Source organism: Mauremys mutica, chromosome 4, assembly GCF_020497125.1.
Source record: "Mauremys mutica isolate MM-2020 ecotype Southern chromosome 4, ASM2049712v1, whole genome shotgun sequence".
Lineage (NCBI taxonomy): Eukaryota > Metazoa > Chordata > Testudines > Geoemydidae > Mauremys > Mauremys mutica.
This window is the reverse complement of record NC_059075.1, coordinates 45,493,805-45,506,807: the sequence shown is the minus strand read 5'-3', so window position 1 is coordinate 45,506,807 and position 13,003 is coordinate 45,493,805. Positions and strand designations below refer to the sequence as shown.

General features: G+C 37.7%; 1 protein-coding gene across 2 annotated transcripts in view; it reads right to left on the bottom strand.

The window, feature by feature from the left end:
• Positions 1 to 13,003, bottom strand: part of SLC25A21 (solute carrier family 25 member 21) — a 401,122-nt gene that overhangs the window by 3,916 nt on the left and 384,203 nt on the right. For both annotated transcript variants that reach the window (XM_045014796.1, XM_045014797.1), the window contains exons 8-10: positions 11,062 to 11,226; positions 1,509 to 1,690; positions 613 to 665 (exon numbers count right to left, since the gene is read on the bottom strand). In XM_045014796.1, coding sequence (XP_044870731.1) covers positions 613 to 665; positions 1,509 to 1,690; positions 11,062 to 11,226 — 400 coding nt within the window. The remainder of the gene's footprint in view (positions 1 to 612; positions 666 to 1,508; positions 1,691 to 11,061; positions 11,227 to 13,003) is intronic.

Here is a 13,003-nt window from a genome sequence, read left to right as displayed (position 1 = left end):
AGGAAACTTAGGTAAAAATCTGTCTGGGGATTTGTCCTGCTTTGAGCAGGGGTTGGACTAGATGACTTCCTGAGGTCTCTTCCAACCTTGATATTCTATGATAGCCCTTATGCCCTACTGCCCTGGCCAGGGAGGCTCCCTGCACAAAGGGTGTTCTCAGGGAGCCACTTACACCAACATTAAGGCACCTTTACACTGCCAAAGAACATGAAGTAGCCTTAGTGTAACAGAATCAGGCCCAAGGGGTGAGAGACTGACACTAACTGTTCCTATAAGCATATCCTTCAAAGGTCTTCAAAAGTGTGCCTGAAAAATATGCGGGCACATACAACCAAACCCCCTCTTGCCTCATGATTTTTTCACAGATCTGGTATCTGCATGCCCCAGTAGGTAGTTGGGTGCACAGAATTCCAATTTAGACATGCAAATGTGCTTTTTAGAGGGCAAATTTAGCCCAACAAATCCAATTTTTGAAAATAAAAATAAATAAATAATGTAAATATTAAGGGACAGATTTATTTAATTGTTATTTGTTGGGTCTTAAATTTAAATGGAAACAAGAAATACAAACCAAGAATAAAGAAGAGACAAAAATAATGGAAGCAAAATTACCTGGGCCAAGTCTCATGATTTTGGGAACCAACCCTTTGTACAAAGCCAGAAACCTGTAGCAGAAAGAAAAAAAGTTTCAAACAATATTATTTTTCTACAAACAGAATGGAATCTTATCTTATGTTTGCTAAGATGCTGGCATAGCATCTTTTAAGTAATTATTTGGAATGACACATGTCCAATAGCAGACAGTATCTGGATTTTAACGTTTTACAGAGGCAGATCAGATGAAGAGAAAAAGTTAATCAATGTTCAGTACAAAAGCTATGCCATGATCCCATCCAATCAGAAACATGACTTTAATCAGTGAGATGGTTTTTACTTTCAAGACAAGTCTGTTAACAACAGCTGCATTACATGGATAAAATGACTGCTATAATTGAATATCAAAGCCACAACTCATTGCTCACTTGAGAAATATTTAAAAAGTTGGAGAAAGTTATTGCCAAAAGGTTCTGTCCTCCATTCACTCACTTCAGCAATCATTCTCAATGTGTAACTGTATGCAGAGACTGCAAGTAGAGATTTTAACTGTGAAGTGTTCTGTTGTTCTACTGACATTTGGCATCTGCAAAGTGAAGAGTCAGTTTTATTGTTTCCAAGCAAAAATGCTGTGCTTGAAATTGATTAGGCCTTTATTTGTGGGACATACATTTCAACAACATAACAATATTTTTGCAAATATTAAAAAAGAAAAACCCTACAGCTGAAATAGGAAGGGGTTTCTTTTTACATTTAAAATACATCTCTAAAACATTACATTGCACTCTCTCGACACATAAGTGCAAGGTGGTTTCACGTCCCTCATCAAATCTGACATATTACAACACCGTTTTATGGACCCATATGAACTAAAACAGCGACCTGGACATTTTAGTAAAATAAGAATGTTTTACCCTTCTTCTTTATAGACTGTTGCCATAGTTTTAAAACAGGTTCTATACTTGATCTCTCCAGGCTCTGGCTGTGGCCCTTGAATCCTACTTTTTGCAACATCAAAAGGGATATTAATAATTGAGGCTATCGTCCCTGAGACTAGCCCAATTCCAAATTTTCTCAAGAACTCCAAAGTTGGCTCCTAAAAAGAAAGAAAGAAAGAATGAATGAATGAATGAAAAAGGAAACGGAAGCACCTAAATAGGTTAAACACTACAAAGCAATATGCATTTAATCAGAAAACTTGCACAACACGACACACTCATGTTATTCTAGCGGAACACATTAGGATTTCCTAGGCTGGAACTTGTTTTCTTGACAATCCTATTGGCTATGTTTTTACACATGGTCTAAATTGCTGAAGTACACATTTCCTCACACAGGATTTATAAACACAGTTCATAAAGAAAGACTGGTATGGCATATGGGGATGATTTGTATAATTGGGCTTCACAATGTACTTAGTATTACTGTATCAAAACAGGAGAAATCCAAGCACACTATTAGCTAATTGGCCAGAATATTTTACAAATGACAGCAACTTCCACCATGAAGCCTACTAAAATGCTCATTTGTGTGTTGGACCCCCAAATGCTAAATTAAATAAAGGCTAATCTCAGTCTGCTGCCATTCCCCTCCAGGTTTTTTACATTTATTTTCACGTGTAGCTGATCCACTGTACTGAGAAGTGCTAGCTTCCTGTTATTAACAATCCAACTTGGTGCAACTGCAAAACAGCTTTCAACGTTCTGTGCATTATAAACAGTAGTAACTCACTGAACTAATTGGCTGAAGAATTTACAACTCATTGTTTCTAAACCCTACTATTCTTTCATGATAAAAGATAGAAACAGATTATAAAGCAGACCTTAAAACATTTTGTTCTTTCTCTGTTTGAATCTAGATGATCCAAGTGTGCTTTACTGGATTCCCTTAGAAAATCTTTCTACCTTGGCATTCTCTATGACATCAAAGTACTCAGTTTATTTGACAGTCAAATTTTCTTTAACAAAGTCTAATCCCATTTCTGTGAACAGTGTTAGTCACAGTGAACTCTGTCATAATGAATTTCCTAGGCTGTCCATATAACTTTTTATGCCCCTGTTCTTCCATTCTACGCCAACAGAGCAAAAATCCTTTTATATCATACCATGTACTGCATTCATGTCTTGCAAGAAGGCACTCAACATGCAGCAAATCAATAGTAAAACAATATAGGATCATGCCATGTCATATATTCAGCTTAATATTAAAAATGTAATAATAATAATAATAATAATAACAACAACAAAGATTTCTTTTAAAGGTGTTATTTGAGCCATACATGTTCCTGACAAAAATAATTCTAAAAAGGAGGTACATAGTGGCCTTACATTTGTTACTGAACGTAGGAACAGTCAATAGGTTTTCCTTTGCAGATTTGCAGCTAGGAAAATTAGTTAAAACTTCATAATATTCATTGGACTTCCATGCGGGTGTGTTGTAAGTTTAAAGAGAGGCTTTTAAATCAACAGGGTGCTTATATTTAGTTACAGAAAAAGTAAGTCTATAATTTCACAATAGAGGGCATTTACTTGGATAATCCCTTTTAAACTAAGAGTAAAACAGCTTTTGTTATAATTAAACATTACACAAAGTTCTCACCAGAATGCTTAGCAGCAAATTATTGTCTAGACTATCTGTACAAATCCAAGCTGTGTGAGTGCAATTACAATTAAGGCTGGGGAACCCTGCAACATTTCAGCTTTTACAAAACTTTTAAAACCAACTATAGCCAGGAGGCAACAAGTGGCACATTGGTATTCAGGGCTGAATCCCCCTTTGGGGAGGTAAGCTCTTTGGGGCAGGTAGTGTCATTCACTATATGTTTGCACTGCACCTAGCACAGTGAATTGCTATTCTAGGTGCTACTGTAATACAAATGTTAAGCAATAATTATTATATATTAAATGCTGAACCTGAGGCCAACTGCATTTGAACTATGTCCTGGGAGGTCAGCTCTTCTCAAAATGTTGAGCGTTCTCATGTGTATTGGGGTGCTTTGAATTTCAGGGTTATATGCTTTGGGATTATTAGTACCACAGATGCCATGATGCACCAGAGTGTTAAAACAATGCTAATCTAATTGAAATATGACACTTTTATTTCAAAATAAAAGAACTCCTTGACTGAGATGATCCAAACTCTTGAGGGAGACATCTAATTCAAAATGCGGCACTTCTGGATGTACCAATGGAATAACTGAAAAATCACATTAGACTATATTTGCCTGTTTTACAATGAATACTAAAAGTCATATGTATAATGGTGTTCAGAAACCGGTGTGGAAACTTGAACATCATGGGCATTCAGCAGTACTGCATTCAGAGACTCTGATTCCGCATCCATGCTGACTACTTGTGGAGAAACGTCCTATTGTGTGGGTAAAGATGGCAGAATCTGTGCCAAAGAATCTTTAATTATAATCATATCCTGTTTCTAGGCAAAGGACATGGACCTTACTGTAACTGTGGGAAGTGTTATTTTCTTATTACCTGTCTAATTGCTGCCAATATTTTTTAAATTGTCACTGATTTTGTGATTCAATTTTAGGGTGTTCCTCACTGATTTTCTGAGGTGCTGAGGATAAACAACTTAGAATAAATAATACTTTGCATTTACATAGTACCTCATATGCAAGGATGTCAACATGCTTTCTAAGCTTCAATTAATAATTTGTAACCCCTCTTGATTTAACTGTGGAAGAATGGGTCTTCTGCTGTAAAGAACTATGTACATTTATGACAATATACACGATGAATAAATAATAAGACTAGATTAGTATTACAGCCTGGTGTTTTCAAAGGAGTCTAAAGGAATAATACACCAAACCCAGTGATTTTCAATGGGATTTGGGCATCTAAGTCTCTTAGACCTCTTTGAAAATTCTAGTCATAATATTCAAGAATTAAGTAAGACACAAAAGGGTTAAGTGATTTGAAATAAGTGATTTCTTATTTCTTATTTCACTTATTAAGTGATTTCTTATTTCATAAGAAATAAATACATACACTAAATACATTTGCCCCAGGTCACTGAGTGGGTCAGTGGAGAATCCATGAATAGAATATAGAGGCCAGACCCCCCATTCTCTGCTCTATACATAGGACTACACTGCCTCTCTATATATACTTGTGACTTGGTGGTATGACTCTACTACGGACCAGGATGAGTCCATCAAATTAATTTTCACTCGTGACCTGATCAGGATTTGAATCAAAGTCTCTAGAGCTGCAATATCTGTACACTGACCCTACACCATCTAATCACTGTTGCCTGACTTTGAAGGGAACAGCTGTGGCAGCATGTCAAATTGAACCCACCATTTAAGGAAATTATTGGTATAAAAGAAGGATGTTTTCTGATTTTTTAAATACAAATGGAGGAGACCAAATTCTGCATTGGCTTACACACAAACATTTCCATTGAGTTCCAAGGGATTGCAGAGGTGTGATCAGTGCAGAATGTGCTCAAGCAACTCTTCAAAGTTTGAAACAAAATTCAACCAAGAAATGAACCAATTAGGTTGGGAAACATTTGATCAAATCTGAAAAAAAGTTTCTTTAGTCTCTCAGGTCCCTACCGTGCCCACCCTATAACATCCTGAATAATAGGGAGATAACGTCATCTAGTGGAAAGAGCATTGCACCTGAGCAAGTCTCTGCATCTTGGTTCCCTTCACACCCTTTGTCTGTCTTGTCTATTTACACTGTAACCTCTTTGGGGTACAGGCTATATCTTACTATGTGTTTAGTCAGAGCCTCTAGGAACTAGTGGAATATAATAATAAGTAAAAGCATCATGGAAGCGACTTGGTAGCACAAGATCTCCTACAATGCTCACTACTGCACTTCTATTTGCAATGAATGCCCTTGCTACATTTGTGCCACTTCAGAACCTGTCTTTGAAAGTCTCATTGCTAAAGTTGCTCATTTAAATACTCTGAAATTACTTCAAAAATAACTAATTGTTTAAACAGACGCACCACAACCTTGGGGGATGAATGTACTGCAGACACAAAGCTGTTGTCACAATACTGAGAGTAACATTTCTACTTGCTTCTGTGGCGGACAGCTGCAGCTTACTGGCAATCCACTCAGAGTGATTTGTTTTTCAGCCTTGGGAGTTTCCCACAGTGCAAACTCCCAGGGAAATACAAAACTCCTTTCTTTTTAATCCAGATTCGCTATGAATTCAATTTATTATTTGTATCACTGCAGAGCCCTGGAGCCTTAGTCATGAACCAAGGACCCCGTTGTGTTAGGTGCTGTACAAACACAGACCAAAAAAATTGTCCCTACCCCGAAGTGCTTACAATCAAAGTATAAGATGAGACAAGAAATGGATACAGACAGTCAGATGAAGTAGTACAAGGAAACAATACTGGTCAGTATGGGTAGGCAGTTGTATCAATGCACCAGCAGCAGGACCACTGTCAAGTTTTTGTAGGAAGTAATGAAAAGGAAAAATAGAAGAAAGGAGCATAGAAAATATAAAAAGCAGGTGTGGGCAACCTCTTGCTCTCACAGCCATCAAAACCCTCCTGGTGCCCTGCTCCCTGGGCCCATCAAAACCAATCTCTGTGAGTCCCCTGCAGTAGAAAAAATGTCCTGGTTTTTCCACCTCGTCACCCTACATTCTATGTCCCTGTCTCCAATGTACTCCTTGTGCAGCTGGTCAGAAAACAAAGACAACATTTTTTAAAAGAGTCTGGTTTGCATCACATTTTTATTCTGCCAAAATTTCTCTCTCCTGTATCCCCAGCTGTGCTTTGTCCCCTCCTTCCCCCATCTGGATGGGGGCCTGATTCTTCTGCTTTGCCATGCTCCTTGCCTAAGTAACTCTGCGCTGAGACATCGGAACTGGAGTAACTGAGGCAGAAGCTCTCATGAGCCAGACTCTCTTCCCTTTCAATATAGCATCTCCTGGTGTCAGGAGGACATGTTTGCAGACTTAAAGCAACCCAGGCTGCAGCTGTCACAGCTCGCAGGACATACAGGCTGGGACAGTCCTGGACAATGGTGGGTAATTATGTTTCAGGTACAACATTGTCTTAATCCTGCTAATTCACATCTCATGTTGAAATTTCAGGTTGGGCTGTAACTTTGAGAAATACCATTCCTTGGCTTCCCAGTCTTATCCAACGTGCCTCATAATCATCCTCTGCCTCCATTTTTTTTACAGCACCTTGCACCAACAAGAATTTCCCCCCACGTAAGGCTTCTCTGTTTCTTAAAATGTCCCAGGTAGAGTACAACTAAAAGAAAATTCTTCTGCTCTCATATTCTTGGATGACTTTTATTGTTTTTCAAATTTAGCACTCAGGTTTTGCTGCCTCTTCTTTCTTCTTTGCTGGCTGAAACTGAAGCTGAACCTGAGCAAGACAGAGCTGATGCTGGTGGGCAGAGGAAAGCATTTTGCAGAGCTTGTGGCTCCGTTGATTGATGACACACACCCACAAATGATCAATTTAGTCAACTGACTAGGGATATTCTTGGATTCCTTGCTGGCACTGAGCTTTCACATAGCAGCACCCACAAGTATTGCTTACTATCTTCTTCACTTGGCTAGGAGACTCTGTCCCATCCTGGAGGACAAAGACATGGCCTCAGTCATTCATCCCTTTGCCACCTCCCAGCTGGATTACAGTAAAGCAATATATCTGGTCATCAAGCCTTCAGCATTTAGGGAACTCCAGCTATTATAGAATGCTGCAGTGTCTCCTCAGCAACACAGGCTACTGTGAGTGCATCAGACCTGTCCTCTGCCCTCAATACTGGCCTTCCATAGACTTTTGAATCAAGTTCAAGGTATCAGTCCTTATCTTCAAAGCTCTCCATGGTCTGGGGAATCTAAAAGATCTGTGATGAAGATCGTGGTCAACAACTATGCTTCTCAGCCACAATGGAACTCTCAACAATAACGGTAAAGTTGGTTTGTGTAGAAGAACGAACTTTATCTGGGGGCGGTCCGAGACTGTGGAATGAACTCCCTCAAAACTAAGAATCGTCACAAACATCACCACTTTCTGCTTCAACTGCAAAGCACATTTGTTTGACCTTGCCTTCTCTAATATAAGCACTTTGTGACAGGTATATTTATATTACAAAGAACCCCACACACACTATCAAAACCAGACACTCTCCTGAACACACTTCTCCTTCTGGAAAGCCAAGGAGAGAAAAAATGCCATGACAGATGTGTAATCACGTTGCTTAATGCACTATTGGAAGGTGCTCAGATACCACAGTGACGAGCACAGTATAAGAACCTATATAGAATAGATATGAGAGCCTTTTCTGTGATATAGCAACTGACTCATCAGCTCCCACATCTGGATGCAAAAGCCCCTTTAACAAGTGACACAGCAAACATCTGCAGCAGCTGGACAGATCAATTTGTGCCCAGAAATGAATTTTTTTGGTGGCCACTTTTTAGGACTTACTATGAAAGTGTTAGGAATGCAGTGTTAAGGTGGGTGACTGCCACTTAGAGGTAGTAGTGAGCAAATATTTTACTTGTTATTCTGAAATTAACATTTACCAACAAATCTAACTATGATAAAAATAGCAAAGGGAAACCTATTGGAAGTCTATGAAATGCATAGCATAAAAAACTGCTATAAAATCAAGGTGAAAGAAATTACAGACCACTTCAATTGCTAGTGCAGATGTATAGAAGCTAGTACTCTGTGGTTTATATGTTAGTGGTGCAGAGAACAAGTCTGGCTTATTCTGTTTTTAGTAAACAGAGCAGGAGGTTGATTGTAAATGTTGTGTTTAGCAAAATAGACTGAACATATGAAAAATTATTCACTTTGAAGACTTACAACCCACACATGTCATTTATATCATTCAGGCACTCAACACAAAAAGTTTATTGTTTTTGGCAAATAAGCTGCAAATATCCTTAATTGGGATGCAAATTTAATGCATAGTTTAACACTGTTGACAGCTAAAAGGCTCATATGGACATTTCAATACATTTTCCCACTTACGTTACAGATGGTAAGCAGCAGATACATAGTAAAGAGCCAGAGCTATTTAAAAAGTGTACCATTTTTATTTCACAGTTTTTATATGCTTGTCAGCATTGCAAGACTTACTTTGAATTTTTCTTCTTGGGAAGCATATAAACTTAAAAAATTGGTTTTTGCGAAGAAATACTTGAGAATAATTGAAAAGCTGAAACAGTCTAATCTTTTCTGCTCCTACCGAGAAACAGCTTATTCTATCAAGCCCAAGTCAGATATTTGATAATTGTTGGCAACTATATTGCTTTTCCACTGATGAAAAAGGATTAGATTACAGATTACAAAGAATTATTGATTTTTTCTGTTCTCCAAATGCTGAAGTGGAGTTCTGTGTTCACGAATATGTGAGACATAATGCTTGCATATTAGACATACAGTCGGCATGTGAGGCTTGATCCAACTCCCATTAAAATCAGTGGAAAGATTCTCACTGACTTCAGTGAGAACTGGGTCAGACCTATTGTTGTCAGGCCCTGTGCAAACTTCTCTACACAACTGCACTTAATGCAACCTAATCCTGTAACTGGCTACACCCTTGAAGAAATCTGTCTTCTGATTGTGGTGTACTTGTACACTGAGGACAAGTAGGTGGATTCTGGCCACCAAACTCACTTCCCTTAGATTTAATATCGTACATAAAATGTATGTCTCCAGATCTGAATAATCTACTGCATCATACAAAATCTATATAAACTCTGAACTCTCCTCTCCCTCATAATGCAATAACAGCTTCTTATGACATGTTATTATACTCTAAAAGGTTAGCAAATGGTTGTTATGCCAAACCCTATCACTATCCCTTGATTAGCAGGCAGGAACTCTCCTTTATTTCCTAGAAGATATGCCTGATCCTCCATGTCCTTAAGAGTATCTGACTTTTCATATTTTGAAATTTACAATACTCTAAAAATATGTAAACTGGTGAAAGGTATCATGAAAAATATACATGAAAAACATTCACTAGTTATACAGAATTTTTTAATCTTCTTGGCAAGGGAAATACTTCTACATTAATGTCAAGGTATGCATGTGCTTAGAGCTTTCGGAATACATTCTGAATGTGTATTGTTAGAGTATGTTTAAACATACTAAAAGAAACCTGTGGAAACTTGCATGTTAGTTGCTCCTGACCAATTCAATTTACAGTAAGAATTTGCGAATAAGTAAATTGATCTTTTCCTCGTTTACATTAGGTTGCCAACAAAAATACCAGGCTACTTAAAAGTGCAGAAAAATGGGGTGTTGCTTTATATGGGAATCGAAACAGGTACCTTTTGATGTAAATTACAGTTTCTTATATGAATATCACCAGATACTACACCTGTGGTTGTTTAAATTGTCATCATAGCTTTAGTTTTGCATTAGTGAAAACACAGTTCATTAAGTACAACACTGAAGCTATTAATAAATCATTAGTTGTTGCTCATACAATACTTTAGGAAGTTGCTGGTACAATCATTCTTTACATTAGTGATTTTTCTCTTTGTTATATAATGCCGAAGTCTGTAAGCCTATTTTAATAAAATTGTTTTCTGTGCCGTTCCAGCTACACAGGCTTTCTGTTTAATTTACTCATCATGGTGAAATTCACTCTGGATGTAGATAACACAAGGTCTATACACCACTTAAAGTCCCGTTTAAATACTATTGTGAGTCTGGCCTTCTATACACAGGTGAATTTATCTTGTTATCCTTGAGCACCGGCTGATCTGTGTCTGGAATAAATAGGTCCAGTGTACAGCTAGCAGACACAATCTTTTGCAGCTTCTGCACCACAGAAAACTGAGCCCCCTGAACTCTGTAAACACTGCTATATCCAAAATACTTAATTTGCTTCATGGACTTTCATTTCAAAATATCATCCTGGCAGATTAACAGCTTCATTCAAATAATCCCAATTAAATCCAGTACAGCATGTTACTGCTTACTTAGGTGGCAATCTAGTCTAGTTTTCTCTTAATACTTCGTTTCCCTCTGCTTTTCATACTGAAGGTAGATGTTCTACAGAATTTAATTTTTACCCTTCTGAGCCATTTTGGATGTTACTTCATGTAGCACTAATATCTATTGACTACCACCGATAAGCACTTAGGACAAGATTTTCAAACTAAGGTGCCTAATGTAAATATAAATGTAATGTACTCCCATTTCCTAGCAGCTTTACGCTGCCAGAACGGCACAAAATGGCCTTTGCGTAAATGAGAATTCAGTCCCTGCATACTTTACAGAATTGCTTGTAGCTCACTTCGCTTAAAAAATGAGAATTGCAAATTCTTGTTTTGCTACAGCAAATAAAACTTTGTAGGACTTCCAAAAATAGATAACTAGAGCAAAATGTCTCTCTGAAAAGACCACAGCTTTGCAAGGAAAGGTAGAATGTCAGTTAAATTGCCCTGTTTTGTGACTATCTTTTTATCTTTTATACAGTACAAAGCACTTACCTCATTGACTGGAATAATGTTTTTGACGTTGAAGTAGAATCCAAAGTAAACCATATTAAAAACTCCATGGCGGCCCAGTGTTGCAGTGAGGCCTTTGTTGAGTCCACGGAATCCTAAGCCCTCAGTTGTAATAATTCGCCGTGCTTGGACAAAGGTTGATGGTTGCTGCACATGTAAAACAAAAGAAAGAAATCATCTTTACAAACAGTAAGTGTCGTAAATTATTCACAGAGCCTCATTTCAAACCAGACAACTATCAATGTGTTACCTACTCTAGTGATTTTATCATGAGTCTCAAAATATTTGGTGGGATTCTTAAAGCCCCCGCCCCTGGAATCTTGAGGTTATATGAGAATCACAACTTTAATTAAAAAAAAGGTTTCTAACCCTCATGATTTCAGAGAAAAGCTTGAAACCATGACCCAAATGTGTCCTAAGGGCTCAGAAACCAGCAGGTGAAGAAAAATTCATATGTTTTGAAATCTCATGATCCTTCTACCAATCTCATGAATTTTTGTTGTCCAACTCATAATTTTTGAATGTGTACGGTTGACAATGCTGTTATCAGCAGAGGCGCTGTGTTGCTAAGGTTGCAGTAGATGAAAAGCCACATACAAAGTGTATTTGAAAATGCCTCAGTATGGATTTAAGAGCCCAACTTTAGGCAAATAATTTTGAAAATCTTGGTCTATATTTATTAGAAGTATACTGAAATTAGTGTTTGAGATCTAGTCAAAATGGTTCTCCTTTTTCCTGCTTACACGTCCTAATGGAAATCATAGTTTGCCTCTCTAATGAAATACTTTACTCTATTGGGAGCTGTTGGATTTTGAAAATCAGGCCCCTTATTTAAATTCCCTAATCTAGATTTAGGAATCTCATTTAAGATATCCTGTTCTGAAAATCCTGGCCACAAGGGATAGAAACCCTCTTACTTCAGGGCATAAGACAACCACTAAGAAGAAATTTCCTCTATGGGCAGGTTATTACCTAATTATCCATTCATTACAAAGATTCTAGCACCTTCCTTTGAGGTATCTGGTATTGGCTGCTGTTTGACAGGCCATCAGAATAGATGCACATTTGATGCCACATGGCAAGTCCCATGTTCCCAAATGTGTTGTACTAGATTTGGTACAGTGAATTACTTTCACAGGTCAACATTGACATTTTAGCTCTTTGCTTTAAGTTACAAGTATTAAAAAGGTCATTTAAAAAGCCTGTTTGCTGACTTGTCCTTGGTTTTCACTAAAACATAATGCCACCTTTGTATAACCAAATATTTAATTAGAAAGGCAAAACATTACTTCCACTAGGATGCTTAAACAGGAAAATGTAGAACAATTTTGACTAGAACTCTGTAAACACTGCTGATTTCAATATACTTATTTGTTTAATGGGCTTCCATTTGAAAATATAACTCTGGCAGATCAACATCAGCAGCCAAATGATCCCAATTATATCCAACACAACAGGTTACTGCTTATTTAGGTTACAGCCAAGTTTTCTTTTCTTGTACTATTTAGGTTAATTTGTCCTTTGCATATTTAGTAACTAATATTGACCTGCTGATGCTCTGCTATCCATCTGTCTGTAGAAATAAAAAACAAACAAACCCTATTTTATGATCATGATTTACTTTTCTAGCTACACGCAAAGATATCAAAGCTCTTTACTGTAGATGAGCATCTATACACTGAATGATATCAGAGGGGCAGCCGTGTTAGTCTGGATCTGTAAAAGCAGCAAAGAGTTCTGTGGCACCTTATAGACTAACATACATATTGGAGCATGAGCTTTCGTGGGTGAATACCCACTTCGTCAGATGCATCTGACGAAGTGGGTAATCTGACGAAGTGGGTATTCACCCACGAAAGCTCATGCTCCAATATGTTTGTTAGTCTATAAGGTGCTACAGAACTCTTTGCCGCTTATACACTGA